This window comes from Silurus meridionalis, chromosome 14, assembly GCF_014805685.1.
Source record: "Silurus meridionalis isolate SWU-2019-XX chromosome 14, ASM1480568v1, whole genome shotgun sequence".
In the NCBI taxonomy this organism is placed as follows: Eukaryota; Metazoa; Chordata; class Actinopteri; order Siluriformes; family Siluridae; genus Silurus; species Silurus meridionalis.
In genome coordinates, this window is record NC_060897.1 from 21,009,707 (window position 1) to 21,026,077 (window position 16,371).

A 16,371-nucleotide genomic window follows, 5' to 3' on the forward strand; every position below is an offset into this window, starting at 1 on the left:
GTGAATGATGGTGGGTTTATAGTGGTTCTGAGATGAATGGTGTGGTAGAAGAGGAATAATTCAGGGTGTTGCTAATATGCACCATATAATGAAGATCCCTCCAGATCCACTCCTTTACCCTATAAAAATCTTACTGTGTGAATGTTGATTGGTCCGTGCTGCATTAATAATATTTTGAAAGAATTTTCTTACACTTTTACACTGTTGGTGATCAGGTTGCTGGAAGTCACATGATGCTGCATGGTATTTGAATCGTCACTGTCATTTGCATTAAGAAGGATTTTTCAGACCAGTGGAATGGATCTAATTTTATTTCAGAAAATCTAGTTTACAAAAAGCTGAAGTTTCTCTGACTGGACTGTGTGTGTGAGTGAAGTCATTACTGTTGGAGGAAAATGTTTTTTATTAGTTTTAGTATCAGCAAGAAATTTCAAGTGAAGAACGTAAAAGCGTGTAAGTGAGACAGAAATAAAGGTGATTGGTGATTGGCTGCTGGTAAGATTAAAGTTCAGTGATTGGTTGTTGGGACAAACGATGGAGTAAATGCTTTTTTAATTGGAGGAACAACCATCAGGGATTGGGTTTTGGGAAGAATAACGATCAGTGATTGGGTTTGTGAACAGAATAATTATCATTGGTTGAGTTTTTGAACAGAATAACGATCAGTGATTGGGTTTTTGAACAGAATAACGATCATTGGTTGGGTTTTTGAACAGAATAACGATTAGTTATTGGGTTTTCAAAAGAATAATGATCAATGATTGGGTTTTTGAACATAATAATGATCAATGATTGGGTTTTTGAACAGATTAATGATCAATGATTGGGTTTTCAAAAGAATAACGATCAATGATTGGGTTTTTGAACAGATTAACGATCAATGATTGGGTTTTTGAACAGATTAACGATCAATGATTGGGTTTTTGAACAGATTAACAATCAATGATTGGGTATTTGAACAGATTAACGATCATTGGTTGGGTTTTTGAACTGAATAACGATTAGTTATTGGGTTTTCAAAAGAATAATGATCAATGATTGGGTTTTTGAACAGATTAACGATCAGTAGTTGGGTTTTCAAAAGAATAATGATCAGTGATTGGGTATTGGGAAGAATAAGAGTAAGTAATTGCTATTTTTCTGAAAGAGTAACAATCTGTGAAAAATAAAAAAATATCTATATGAATCATCATCATCATCATCATCATCATCATCATCATCACACCAGTGAGCTCACGTCTCCAACTCGGTTGCTGGTTGAGTTGAAACGCGGACGCTTCCGCTCCGAAGGTGCGCGCATCACCCACCACGTGACCTCTGACGTGTCTGACCGAGTGCTCCTCAAAAAGCTCCAGGAGGGAGCGCGCAAGTGCGTTGCAGCCCCGCGAGCTCCAATACAGACTGAACAACCAGGACCTTCTGGGAAACTTGGGTCCAAACGATTCCTGCTCTCAACATTTTAACTCGATTTGGCGACATCCGGAGACACTACAAGCGCACAGGAGGTAATGAAACAAGTTTTCGACTCATTTTAGCGTGGTTTTATGTGGTTTTGGGGGAGCTCTAAAACTTAACAATGTTCTGGATGAAGTCCGTCAATACTTCAAAGTCCTGAAGTGTCAAGATAAAACTTATTAGTTTATTTTTCCCAAAACTACCCGCGTTAATTTGTTTTCTGGAACGTAAACAACATACAGTAAACAATCTACTACTTTCATTCATTTGTGTTTTGTTTAAGGAAACATCTCAGTCTTCAGGATATCACAACACAACACAACACAACACGAAGTCCACAAACACAAAAGCTGAGGCTTCTTTTTCTGCTTCCAGTCTTACACTGTTGCTTGAAGTCGCCAAATGACGTCACAAGTCTAAGTTGCATGATCTTTAAATCGTCACGGTCATTTGCATATAGAAGGATTTTTCAGACCAGTGGAATTGTTAATTATTATTATTATTTTAATAATTTAATTTAGTTGTAAGACATGGTCCTTGGTTACATCGCTGCTGTGTGTTGGTGTGTTTACAAAACGCTGAGGTTTTACATACAGGACTGTCCAAGTGAGTGAAATGGTTTTATTACTGTTGATATCCGTAAGGAATGAGTTTCAAGTGAACAACTGAAAAGTGTGTAAGTGCGACTGAAAAAACGGTGATCATGATTAGCTGCCGGGGAAATTAATGCTCAGTGACGGGTTGTTGGGACAATTGAAGATGAGTGATTTGTTGTTTTTGGAAGAATAACGGTCAGTGACTGTTGTATTTGGAAGAACAGACGCCAGTGACTGTTGTTTTTGGAAGAACAGACGCCAGTGACTGTTGTTTTTGGAAGAACAGCCGCCAGTGACTGTTGTTTTGGAAGAACAGCCAGTGACTGTTGTTGTTGGAAGAACAGCCGCCAGTGACTGTTGTTTTTGGAAGAACAGCCGCCAGTGACTGTTGTATTTGGAAGAACAGCCGCCAGTGACTGTTGTATTTGGAAGAACAGCGCCAGTGACTGTTGTATTTGGAAGAACAGCCAGTGACTGTTGTATTTGGAAGAACAGCGCCAGTGACTGTTGTATTTGGAAGAACAGCCGCCAGTGACTGTTGTTGTTGGAAGAACAGCCGTCAGTGACTGTTGTTGTTGGAAGAACAGACGTCAGTGACTGTTGTATTTGGAAGAACAGACGCCAGTGACTGTTGTATTTGGAAGAACAGACGCCAGTGACTGTTGTTTTTGGAAGAACAGACGCCAGTGACTGTTGTTTTTGGAAGAACAGACGCCAGTGACTGTTGTATTCGGAAGAACAGACGCCAGTGACTGTTGTATTCGGAAGAACAGACGCCAGTGACTGTTGTTTTTGGAAGAATTAAGAACAATGATTGGTTGTCAGGAACAGTAGTGATCACTATTTGGTCAGTGGGATCAACAGTGATCTATTGTTGAAAACAGTGGTGATAAATGATCGGTGATCAGGGAGAAAAGTGATAATCGGTTATTAAGAACAGTGTTTATTAAAACAATGTAGTAATACTCACTTAAAAAAAAATATTTCCAAGTATCTGGAAGGAATTCTTTTTCTTGGTCAGTCTCTAAACGTTGTATAAAAAGAGCAGACTTTCATTATGGGTTTTATGATTAAACGTACTTCTTGTCCACTTCGTGTTGTTAAAGTCGATGAGATAAAAAAAAAAAAACGCGTAACAAACTAAAATCGTGAGAGACAGACAGAAGAAAAGGTTTCAAGGAAACAGTGAAAACATTCAGCAGTACAAGACAAAAGGAAAATGGGGCAGGATGAAGGACATTTTTGTGGTTTGACTGAAGATCATGCATGCTTTTGCTTTTATAAACTCTGGTACGGGGACGAGTTCGGGGGAACGTGCTCTGTTTAGAAGGTTTTTCGGGGTTCCTGAAATAAAAACGCCCATTTCAAAAAGCCGCAATGATTCCGCTGCGTCAGGAACTGTAGCTTTATTGTTTGAGTTCCAGGGAGTGAAGGCTGACGATTAACCGGGGTCGAGTTTATAACGAAAGTGTAAGAATGGATTTCTTTCAAGGTTATCCTGGGCGTGCTTCTTTCCTTTTTTTTTACGATTTCCTGTTGAAGCTTTCCCATTTTTGTGAACTTTAAGGACAGACCAGACTAAGGCAACTACTACCACAGAGAATAGGAACACCTACGCCAGCATTGCCTGGCGTAACACCTTTTTCTGACTCTAGTTCATCTTGGATCTCTCTTGAAGAACATCCCATACAGACAGTAGAACCCTGCTTCCTCCATAGACCCCTGCTGAACAATTTTTTACAGGAGTTACTGGAGGTGGTACTATGAAAACCAGCAATTGTCACCATTTTCTGGTGACTCTACCTTTCCCCGTCCCAGATGTAATGGATTTTGGGGTTTCAAAGTTCTTGTTGGTTGTGGGGGATCACAGGATGAAGTTGTTTGAGATCTGGCACATGCCAACAACCCGGAAAAGCTGCACACCGATTCTAAAACCTCAGTGGGAACCCGGTAGCTATTCCTCCATTTTCTGCCCAAATTGTTCCGCTTCAAATTTCCCAAACGATGATGAAGGCTAACACGTGCTTCATTTGAAACACGTGGCGCCAACCGGCTGCATATTTCAGAACCAAGTCACACAGTGTTCATTGCCTTCTTCCTCATTCTTGATCGTGGATCGCTGGCGATCGGACGTACGCAGACGTTTTGTTGGCGCGTCCTTGTTGATTCAATACCTATTCATGAAGTGGGGAAGTATTTCCAGGTAACATTTTTATTCGCCAAGTACGCAAGTTTGTCTTCCCGCTTGATGAATGAAATGCTGTATTACGGGGCCACGTGTAGGCGAACAGCTTAATTCGACCCGATCGGCTCGTCTTTGGAGTCGGGTTTCTGTAACGCGAGTACCAGTGGTTACGATTACATACGTTCGCTCGGATCAAAGGTCAAAGGTGAAAGCTACAACTTGAATCTAAACTCTGCTGTGAAGTCAGTGGGAACCATTTCATTAATAGTCAAAAGAGGCCAAATCGAAGATGGCAGGATTTCAAGTGTTTAAAGTACAGCTTGGGTTTCTATCCCCGTCGGTTCCTCGTTTCATCACCGGCTCTGTGCTGGGACTCGGTTCTCAGCATGTCTCTTTTCTTCTTTGTCGACGGTGGTGTAAAATGCCTTGTAACTCTCACTTAGTGGAATGTTCCCTTGCACCTCTCCTCCTCCTCCTCGTCTCTTTGGACGTCTGTCTGCACTTTTTCATCTGTATAATCGCCCGAGCCAGAAAAATGTGTGCGAGTGGAGTTTTTCTGTCTCTCTTTCTCTCCCTCTCCTTCTTTGCCTCTCTTCCTCTATCCGTCTCCCTCCATGACTCATGTGGGTGTTGGGCTGAAATAGTTTGGTGTAGTTTTACATTCCTTATATAGCCCGTGGAGAGGGGACGAGACGTAAAGCCTCACCCCCCGACACAAGGCCGCCGAGTCGGAGGGTCGCACTCGCTTCCACAACCAGCGTTCCTTGTACTTTTCCTGGCTTTCCAGAGGCTGATTTGGCCCTTTCTGTGAGGTACGTTCATGCTGTCGGAGTCGGACGGCGGAGCGAAGCGCATTCGTAATTCATTCCTCAGGAGAGAGAGTGTCACGGACTTTTTTTTTTTTTCTCGTCTTTGCAGGATTTTAATGTTACTGTTCGTCTCGAATGATTTGTTGCAGCTTTTTTTTGCATCATGTTTATCTCAGGTTTAGAAACTTAAAAAAATGTTTAACCTTAACTTCAAAGCACGTAAATCTGTTTATAAATAACATCGGATTGGTCCTGTTACATCAGCAGAACATTTTATAGTTATCAGTAGATACCCTGAATAAAAATGTAAATACTCTGATTGCATTCAGACTAAAAGGTTCCGTGCAGTTTATTGATACTACTACGCCTCATGTCGCGGTATCTCGCGTTCATCGTTCCCAAGACTTCCAAAGGCGTAATGACAACTGCAGGTTTTAGGACTTGCTCAAAATAAGCTGGCCGGCTTCCTGACGCGAGCGGATCGCGGCTTTAAATAACAGAGGAGAAACTCTGAGCGCATGAGAACTCCCCTACGAGTCCAGTGCTAATGTGTTTGTGGCTATAAAGTGCATATTGAGTATATAAGTATATACACAAAAAAAGATGCAAAGCTTCTTCTGTTTTGATGAATAGGTGCATGACTCCATTCAATGGCTGTAGAGATTCCCATGATGGGAAAAACTTTTTATTTGCAATTTTTTTCATCAGTTTAAGACCGTAATTTATTCCTAAGGGCGAATTTTTACTGACGTCAAGATCCAATCTCGGGACGTGATGCAAGAAATAGGCTACACGATGAGCAGCTAATTAAAGGCCGAGAGCGAGACATTATCCTTTAGCGTATAGTAATATAATATATGACGTCGTTAGGCTGTGAAATTCCTAATGACGGTTAATTTAGTTCAAAATCAAGCAGCTCGTTCCGGGTCCGCGAAATCGGAAAACTTTCACAAATCCAGAATCCGAGAATCGCGACCGGTCTGACGAATCCTCAGCAATCTGGTTAAAGTAGGAAAAAGAATAAATGATCAGTAACGGATTTCTGGTCCTCTGCATTTTGCAGTGTGTTGAAGGAAGACCGTACTCTGTCGTCATCTACTCATTTGTCGTCCCCCTTTTTTTTTTTCTTCCTTCTTTCTGTCTCTCTCTCTCACACAGGCCATGAGCGTTTACAGCGTGACTCTCAGTGGGCCGGCGCCGTGGGGTTTCCGACTCCAGGGAGGGAAGGATTTCAGCATGCCTCTCACGGTGTCAAGGGTGAGTTGAATCCATCACGCCACGTCCCTCCCGGCTACTTATCTGCCGCGTGTTTTCTGAAAACGTCACCGAGAAAAAGCGCCAGCCGAGCAAAGAGGGAGGAACACGCACACTCAGCAGATTTCTCCCAAAAATGTTTCCACTCGGTCTTCTCTTTATCGGCCGGTCCAACGAATGTTATTCGGACGTGGCCAAAAACCACAAGTAGGAGTTTAAACTTGATCATATCGCATTTTCTTTGACGTTCTCATGAATCTTGGAGCGTCTGCAAAGACTCAGATGATGGCCATTACTGAGGATGAACTGAAAAGCAGATAGAAAGTGATTATATAAATCAATGAATGGAACCAAATGCAGTATTTATGAAGGTTGAATATGGGGATTGTACATAACATTGTAAATATATCAGTTGAATTATTGGATATGGAGCACAAAAATGGACAGTTGGGCAGGAACACATGAAGAGTTCAGCCGTCTGTGTGAGTTTTTGTTAGATTTACACAATTTTTATATATAATATCCATATTCAACCTTTACAGTATTGCAATTTTTTTGCTTTAATTGATTTATACACCGTATTTTTCGGACTATAAGCCGCTACTTTTTTCCCACGTTTTGAACCCCACGGCTTAAACAATGAAGCAGCTAATTTATGAATTTTTCCTGGGTTTTTCCCGTTTTCACAAACTTCAAGCCAAAAAACTGAACCCCATGACATTAGACCAATTAAATTTCCGAACGGAAACGAAAAAACGCACCTCACCTGTGTTCTGAGCTGCATGGCATCAGGAGAAAAAACTTCCACTGATGATTTTTAAACGCACGACGATGCCAAAAGATAAACTCCCGAGAGAAATAGTTGTGAAAGGAAGGAGGAAGACAGTGAACAGAGAGCTCGCTAACTCCAGTTGCAACAGAAATCATATAAGCACAGACAGGTTTCCAAAACTTGTGCTTTTTTATTTTTCATGGCAACAGCGTTACGGGTTAGTCAAAGAAACTTAGAAATGAGCATCAGAAAATAATAAGGACATATTCCTCGGCCTTGCACACATGCAGTAATACCGGAACAATGCGGCGGCAGGCTATTCCCAAAATGCCGCTCTGCTCTTAAAGGAGCCACAACATATTTCACCTGTTACAACAGACACTATCTTTCGATAAAGCCTGTGTAAAGTTCATTAGTGTAGACACCTGCGGCTTATAGACAGACAGGCAGACGGGCAGACAGACACAGACAGACAAACAGACAGTTGGATATAAAACACATAAACACAAGCAAAGCTACAGCATTGTTTATATTTATCCTTATATTTTTTTTAACCAATTCTGAATGTCCCATTGTTCTGGAAGCAAAGGGTTGCTAGGCTTCATGTTTATTTCCCAGAACTAAATCTTGTTTTGGCCGTTCCTACTGAATAGTTGTGTGAATTGTGTGACGAGTATTGGCAAAAAAAACCCCGACTGTTTAAAAAGTTAACATTGGATGTGAGCCAGATAAGGGCAGATGCTAGGTGATATTGCTGTGCCTGCATTTCTTGCTGATGCATTCCTTAAAAGTCCCCTCTAACCCCCCCCACCCCCCCCAACGCTAATAGAAATGGAGCTCTGAATGCGCTCCTGTGGCCTTGAGGCACTTTGTTCCTGCCGAACGGAAATCACAAAAGCATCAAACACAATCCCGAAAAGGAACGCGACGAGAGAAATAACGAGAACCGTATGCTTCGAGCCCGACGAGAGCCGTTTCGACACTCGCATTCCATCTCCGACATGTCACTGCTTGATATCAACCCCATAAAAGAAGGCTGTGTGCGATTCACGCTCTCTTGCCTCACATGGATATGTTGAAGGTTTGTTTGGTTTCATCGGATGCCTCGTCCTCCGCTAAAAGGTCATCGAGACTTCACTTATTGCTGAGCTTATGAGCTCCAGCCTTGAACACGACACACCAGATACATAAACATACACACACATATACTGTGTGTCTCACATGCATTAAAAAACTAGTATCTAGTAACAAAGCATACATTTTTATAATAGTAGTAGCTGCATTCTTTCTTGGTTACTGGATGGAATTGCAGGTGGGGAACTGGTTTGTGGGAACTGTTTCTCTACTTTAATCGGCACTTCTTTGTATTTTGTCGTTCAGCACTTTTGCTGAGGTGTGAACGCTGCTTTTGCGCTTCTGATCATCGTCGACCTTAAAGACAATGGTTTGGACTTCAAGCAAATCATGGCTCTGTCAGTTTTAGCTTGTGGTGGCTTCCTTTTCAGGGCCGGTAGTATCTCGTATCCGGGAATTAATGCATGATCATATCCATAAAACGTCTTTTTTTTGTTGTTGTTGCTTGTGGGTTGGCAAAACAGGAAAGAAATAATAAACCGCAAACCTCAAATGATGCCAAAATTGGTCTTAAGTTCTAGATCCAAGTGTTTCGGAAAAAAACTGTAAAAAAGACCTTATTTAAAGCCAAAAGCGTTGTTGTGAGGTGGGTAACCATGGCTTCAGAGGAGCTTGTTGACACAGTCTAGTGTGAGAAACCCAGTACAAATCTCCCGTAAAAAAAAACAGCCTTTAAAACTCCGTAGCTGTATTTTGAACTTGTTTTAACTTGTAAAATCTCCTGTGACTTTTAATCCACGTTGATACAAACTACATGAGGAAACCTATTCATTGTTCTACCATTCACTGAAAGTCACCTACGGTCTTAAACATGACACGAGCGTTATTTACCCCGAACATCTTCCACTTTTCACCCTTCCAAACCCAACAGCAGCAGTCAGTCGTCTGTTTTCTTGTTCGTCACGTTTTATGACCTTTTAATGAGCTCTTCTCGATCCAGATCGATCACCTGGCTGCGAGGTAGACGACTTGCGACACGTCTGCTCGCGGCTTTCCGATGAACTCGCTCGTCTGACGGCCAACGCGTTGCTCAATCGCGCAGGCGTGTCTGTTCGTGCAACTTTATCTTTTTTCGATCTTTCAGGTTTCGAAAGGCTCATTTGGGTTTCTCTTGCATTTGAACAGGAAGATAAGACTATGGAAGACGCAGACGAGGCTGAATGGTGGCGAAGCCCAAATTGCAGGGAAATTAACCAGAACCCGATGTCACAATGAAAATAATGAATATATACAACAATTTGTGTATTCAGGCAGCATTGACCTTTCAACAGCAAGTTGCCGGGGGGCTTTTAATCTTGTAGATTTGCAATGTGTGATTTGCCAGGCAATGTTCTGAAGATCTAGGAATTATTGAGACCGGAGTCTTCAAGGATCGAAGAAGGCAGCACACACTAGATCAGACTGGAGCAGAAAAGTCTCACTACACCTCGTCTGTCTTCTCACTCCTGAGTGACGTGTTAATGAATTAGTGCGGGAACGAGTACGAGTCACTCGTGTTCGACCTGATGTTAGTCTGACATGATGACTGTTCCCAGCTGTGATTCATGCACTGAGTCAGAACAGACTTTCAGTACACTGCTTTTCACATTTCTGCCCTTTTTTACGGAAAAAACATGGTATTTTCTCATGGTGGTGAAGCAAAGACGTGTCTAGTCTTTGCTCATGTTTTTATCCTTCCATGATTTGTAATCCAGGCATTAATCTCTTGCTTGGATTAGCAAATCCTGATTCTGGAGTCCTTCAGCTTTTGTTATGTACATTTTGCAGGATCCCCCTGATCAGCACAAACATCCAGCATTCCAAGCATTTTTTTAGCACCGTTGTTCGACTGACAACACACACAGTGGCCTCTCGTGTCTTCTCCCCTACACCCCCCACCCCCTTCCCCCTCACCGATGAAGTCAAGGATTTTGTGGAATAGTCCGTACACGCCCGAGCCTTGTAAAGGAAAGATTTACGCAACGTTTCCACCAGATGTTTAACGTTAGCTCTTACTTGTGTTACGGATCGTGGGCCTGGTTCGCGTCAACATTTTTTCGTCCGAACACGAGCCGAGCCGTGATTATGATGTAACCCTTTTTCAATACGTTCTCACACGTTTCCCCTCTCCTCTTTTTTTTATTCTCGATTATGTCTTTTTACAGCTTCATGGCTTTATGGCTCTAGTCTTCAGTGCGTCCCTGAGCCCGCATTACCGCTGACGTTTAATGATCTGCGAGAGACATAAATTTGACAAGCACTCAGCACAAAGTGCTTTTACTCGTAAACGTGCTCGTTTCTTGCCGACCTGATGTTTGGCCACGGCCAGATTTGAAGCCTGGCTTGTAGCTGGATTTTTAAAACGAGGATTTTTCGGAGGAGGGGGGTCTAGTTTCTCACGTACGAGGTCTCTGAGCTCACGTGGTTCGGACGTGCTGGGTATTTATGGATCTGACGCAACTGCATCTTCCGTAACTCCTTCCCCCACCAATAAAGGTAGTGGAGAAATAAAACGAAATGGGACTCAAAAAAAAAAAAAAAAAACGTGGTGGTGGCGGTGAACGTCTACCGAGGTAACGCTTCCGATTGAGGAGCATTCGCCAACTTAATCGGCTTCTTCTGTATCTAGCCGCCATCGTGTGCTCTGGTCATGCCTTGATCTTGTGGAAGGTATTTTCTCCTAATTTCTTCGGACACGCTTTTTGTCAGAAGGAGTGGACGGTGTCGAATGAAAGACCTGAGCTCAGCGCTTCGTTGCTGTCCCGCTTTGAGCGGAGGAACAGCTGCTCTGAACCTGAGCCCAGGACGCAGGTGCTTCTGTCCGTCAGCACGGCCCTCAGAGCCTCATCGCTCTCCTCGGCGTCCTCCTTCACATGTCTCGTTTACTCAGCTCCTCAAAGTCCTGCACTCCCACTCGATATTTGGGCTTTTTTTCCGACTTATTGCACATCTTCGGGCGGTAGTTTCTAAACGTATCTAAAATGTCTCTTTATTTTCCAGCAGATTAAAATGATAAATGAAAAACAATATACGAGCTAGAAAATAAGTGAGGAATTACATGACAGACTGTGTCGTTATATAAAAATAATGCTCGTCAGGAGGGATTTAATGAGGCCCAACACGCAAGAGGAGTCTCGCTATTCAGCACAAGTGCTCCTGAGTGCTTTATTTCACTTATACCCCGGCGATTTGACAAAAACCATAATGCTTTTTTTATTGAATGATCTAAAAGGTGAATGTTTATAGTTCAAGTTAATTTCTTCTCTCTTTATCTCTCTCTCTCTTGCAAAAAGCTGTACTTGTTTCCTGGATGATGAAATGTAGCTATAAACAGATAAAGGCTACAATCCTTTTTTTTTTTTTTTTTTAAGGGTATAAGAGGAATAAAGCACTTTGGGACGTTGCTGTTCCGGGTAATAACAATGTGTTTTTATTCCTTTGCCTAGATAATACTTATTCTAATCCAGAACAATCAACTCGAACCAAATGCACGAGGTGAAATGAGTGTTGGTGAAATAAATGGCTAAATTTTGGAGTCTAGTCAGGCGGCTGGGAGGGTCGAGGACTCTCGAGGCCGTAAAACTTTGGGTGGAGTGTCGAGGGAAGGATTCGGGACGGGAAGTGTAAACCATGTGCGCTACAGATGTCGAAGGCTCGGCTGCTGCTTTCGTTAGGAGGTGAAGGTCGCGTTTTGGCGTTAGACACACGGTGGCGAACAAACCGGATCGGATATGAGCGCTCCCGAGCGACTCCACAGGGGAGTCATGGTTCCAACTTATTCACGTCTAGACGTTAAGTCTGACCAAATATAATCGAAAGATGGTTGTACGGTCGAGAAGAAGTTTCCACAGGTTTTCCAAAAGACTAAGTGAATTAGGTTTATTCAAAAAAATGTCCTAACTGATGACCCCAAAGGGACGGTACACAATTACATCGGTCCTTTCACAATTCTCAACAAATACAATAGTATTCTACGTTATATCTCTTTACTATGAGCAACATTGAGGAAAAATGTTTTAAAAGCGCCTCCCATCGTGACCGAAGTTCTCCAGGTTTCAAAAAAACACCGATTTTCGCTCACCCTCGTGTGCTCTGTAATCTCCACTTAACACGAGATTGACCCCGCTCCAGTGTTTTGTTTTCCCCTCAGGGTCTTTCCGCTTCTCATCCCGTTCAATTGAGCAACTCGGTACACCAGAGAGACTGTAGACGACGGCGAGTCGGTGTATGTCTCACCCGTCCACATACGTGCGGCGAAAACCACCTTCACATGCTGCTAACCGATTCGTCGACGCCACGGTTTCCTATAGACAGCACATCGATGTACCGTTGTTGACTCTGAGTTATTACATTATTGCCTTCGCACAAGATCCACTCGCTCTTCACGGTCCCGAGGGTCCGTTTATGGCACGTTGATAAGCTGCATCTTATCTAACTCCCTTGGCAAGAAAGTAGCGAAGGAACATAGCCAGGAACATCTGTAGGATCATTCAGATGGACCTTCACTAAACAATGCTGATGCTGGACCCAGAATGTACTGCATGTGTTGGACAGATAAGGCAGAGAAGGTTTGAAGGCTGTAAAGATGTACTACAGAGGTAAAGCCGAGGAGAGGGTTAATTCCTAACGCCTGCTAATAGGAAATCAAAATGCTTTGCACGTAATGTAGGAGACTGACGATTTCAATAACAAATCTTGGCTGCACGTGTATGTTATAAGGAGCAAGATTTATTAAACATCTTGAATACATTCTCAGAATTCAGCAAAAGCACTCTGGGGACACGGGGAATTCCTCCCTAGTGCAAGACGACACCGTAATAACAAATGCGTCGGATCGTGGCCTTTTGTCGAAATTGCTCGGTTGAAGTTTTATTTATGGTTAAACCATGTAATTACACACCAGCACCCAGGCATGTGCGCTCTGAAAACACGTCAGCATTTACAAGCAAGACGCTTAATAGTGAAAGCTCTTTCGGTTGATTTGCAACCTGATTTGCTTGTTCAGTGCTCATCCGGTTTCAGGGTTGATCCAGTTTTTTTATAACGAAAGCGAACTCATTAAAGAACAAAAGCGTCGAGGCGACTAATTCAATCCGGTGTATTTTTATCGATTCTAACAATCGATTTTTTTTTATCGCAAAGCAGCTTCTACAGAGGAACCTACAGAGGAACCAGACTCAAAACGAGCAATCGGAGTGGCGCCGAATGCCGCACGTATCATAGTTCCATCATTGTTGAGTTTCTCAAATGTGCTCTGATGGACACTTGAACGCAAAACTTGGCACTTCATGCCAATTGCAGGCCTGAGCCACTGTAGTAGACTTTAGATATAAATCACAGCTCCACAGCTTGATGGTTCTCGAGTTGAACATTGTGCAGGACCTTGATGGATCTCTAAGCTGTTCATGTACCCGAGGAGACCATTCTCAGCTCATCGAAGAGAACTCATCCATGGGTAAAGCAGGCAGGTCTGGAAAGATGATGATACCTCAGGAGACTGAGAGGGAAATGGAGAATGAGAGGGGGTGAGATGGAGAGCAATTAGGGGCTCTGAGAAGATCACCAATGACCCAAGTGCTGTATAATAGAAGTCTGTGCTTTTAGACGAATTATTACCACCTTTTGTATTTGTTTATGCAATGGCTAATGCGAAATGAGGTGCTTGGCAGGTTATTAGCGGTGTGACCCATGAAGAATTTATTTGTGTGTGTGTGTGTGTGTGTGTGTGTGTGTGTGTGTAGCTGACTCCTGGAGGAAAGGCAGCTCAGGCCGGTGTGGGTGTGGGAGATGAAGTGGTGTCCATTGGAGACTTCACCGCTGAGGAGATGACACACGTCGAGGCACAAAATCAGATCAGAGCAGCAACCGACTCCCTCGTTCTGACCCTCAGCAGGTACATTCACACACACACACACACACACACACACACACACACACACACACACTTTTCAGACACGTACGATTTTGAGTAAACAAATTGCACGACCTCAATTTTCATCACCCTCCAAATTTACAGCTTCAGCCCTGATATACATCAGGTTTTCTTCTGAAGTTTAAACCCTAATGAACCGATTGCACACCTCACTTCAGCTTTATCTGAAACGTCTCGTTGCACTGACCCGTGGATGTGGAGATGATGATGATGATGATGATGATGATCTCCCGCCAGATATGTAGGTCATATGAGTAAATTTTTCGGAAAAGCGATCCAAGAGTCTAGCGAGGTTATAATCGTGCGAAACGTGTTCTTTCTGCTCAGAGGCTTCAGCGGTTCTGCGGTTACGTTATGAGTAATGGGAGCAGACAGGCTTGGCTGGGTTGTATCGCACACACACACACACACACACACACACACGGCGTCTCGCTCTGCTCTTTATCCTCGAGAGCTCTGTCATTAGGCCGCCGCTGTTGTATCAACACACACAAATGATGAAAAGCCTGCACAACGGGCCAAGCCGCACACTTCACTTCTTCTCCTTTTTAGGTATGAGAGGAAAATGGCCGTAATGACCATGCAGAATTTCCAGTGAAGATTAGTGTAAGTCGAGTGAGTTGCAGTGAGGTCAGTACGGGTCATGACCTCGCACATTACTTTTTTTTTTTTAGCTCGGGGGGGTATAAGAGCCAGAGGGAGTTAGCTTCAATCCGAGCCTGAATTTTAAATCTTGAATGTGATTGGTCAAGAGTTTGGTTGCTTTTTTTTTCGCAGTAACGCATCACCACTGTCTCATCATTGGCTTTTGAAAAAGGTATAAAAAGATGGACTATGTAGACAAACATATTGGGACACCAGACTTTTCCCAGCCATATGTGCTGCTTCTCCAAACACAAGGTTCCAGGCAGATACTTGTAAAGGAGTTGAACTAGGAGACCAAAACCTGTTCCACCTTGACAATGTCCCTGTGCACAAAATCCAGCTCCTTAGGAAAAGCTCATTAATGCTATCTCTGCTTTAGGACTGTTTATACTGCTTCTCTCGGTTTATTGGCGTCGTAAGCCCCCGCGCTTTTCCTCCCTCCTCCGTCCCAGAGGACGTCGTTGAAGGTGCGAGTCGGGACTCGTCTGTGTGGTTACTCGAGTTTGTTTCGTAAGGACGACCTTTTCCGGGTTGAGAACCATCGCACACGCGTGGGTTTTTGTGTCGAGGGTGTTGGGGAAAGTCAGATACTGGTGTAGGTGACCATGAAGAAGCTTCTCAAATCCTGCTGAATGTCCCACGGAACATGGTTTTTATTTATGTATTTTTTATGACTATATGCTCCACTGACCTAGGATTACTCCGCATTGTTATCCCATCCTGTTTCCTGCAGCCATGCTCACAGGAAGCAATGCGCTGTGACAGGAAATGCAGACTCACCGTGAGGCATTAGGATATTGTTCGTGTTCTTTTTTTTTTCTGGACATGAAGTTCTGTTCGTTGCTCGTATTGCCGTGTAAAATTCATCTAAGAAATCACATGGAAATTGAATAAGCTACTGGAAATTCATCACTAGCGCCGTGTTCCTTGTAGTGAAGTCAGTTTGAGGGGGGAAAAGTTTCAAAGAATGAAAATGTACCACTTTTTATTTTTTGGTGTTATTTATACCACCGATGATCCCTTCCGAAGATCTGGCAGGGTCTGCGTCAGTGTGGCGCAAATTCCACACCTCCAGAACACTAAATGTTTGGAATACTTTTGTGAGAAGCAGCTTCACTGCTCACAAGAGGTTTATTCAGAGCCATAATCAGAGTTAAAGGATACGCCAGTGTGTGTGTGTGTGTGTGTGTGTGTGTGTGTGTGTGTGTGTGTGTGTGTGTGTGTGTGTGTGTGTGTGTGTGTGTGTGTGTTCGTTCATACACTACACCAGCGCTTAATGTCGACTTCCATTGCAGCTCATTTCCATTATTGAAATTGCCTGGGCAAAGTTCATGTCTCTGCGGTTGCCAGGTTTTTCAGTATCACTCTTGGGGAGGGAGCGATCCTCTTACAACAGCCAAATGTGAATTTTTACTAAAACAATAATATGCATTATTGCAATAATATGCAAGAGTCATTTGCAATAAACAATATATATATATATATATATATAGCCACATACACCATATAGGCAAAAGTTTGTGCACCCCTCAGCATAACATTATGTACTACTACTTTTTTTTTTTCCCAACATCCCATTCCACATTTAATGCCAGTTTGCTGCTTTAATA

General features: G+C 43.0%; 1 protein-coding gene across 4 annotated transcripts in view; it reads left to right on the forward strand.

Moving 5' to 3' along the window:
- The first annotated feature begins 1,327 nt into the window (after nucleotides 1-1,327).
- The window catches only part of pdlim7 (PDZ and LIM domain 7), a 29,822-nt gene continuing 14,778 nt past the window's right edge, over nucleotides 1,328-16,371 (forward strand). The window contains exons 1-3 of one of the 4 annotated variants that reach the window (XM_046866993.1): nucleotides 1,328-1,505; nucleotides 6,204-6,302; nucleotides 13,926-14,077. In XM_046866993.1, coding sequence (XP_046722949.1) covers nucleotides 6,207-6,302; nucleotides 13,926-14,077 — 248 coding nt within the window. In that variant the 5' untranslated portion in view covers nucleotides 1,328-1,505; nucleotides 6,204-6,206. Of the gene's footprint in view, nucleotides 1,506-4,868; nucleotides 5,049-6,203; nucleotides 6,303-13,925; nucleotides 14,078-16,371 lie in introns of those variants that run through there. The other 3 variants (XM_046866992.1, XM_046866995.1, XM_046866994.1) reach the window with 3 other exon arrangements.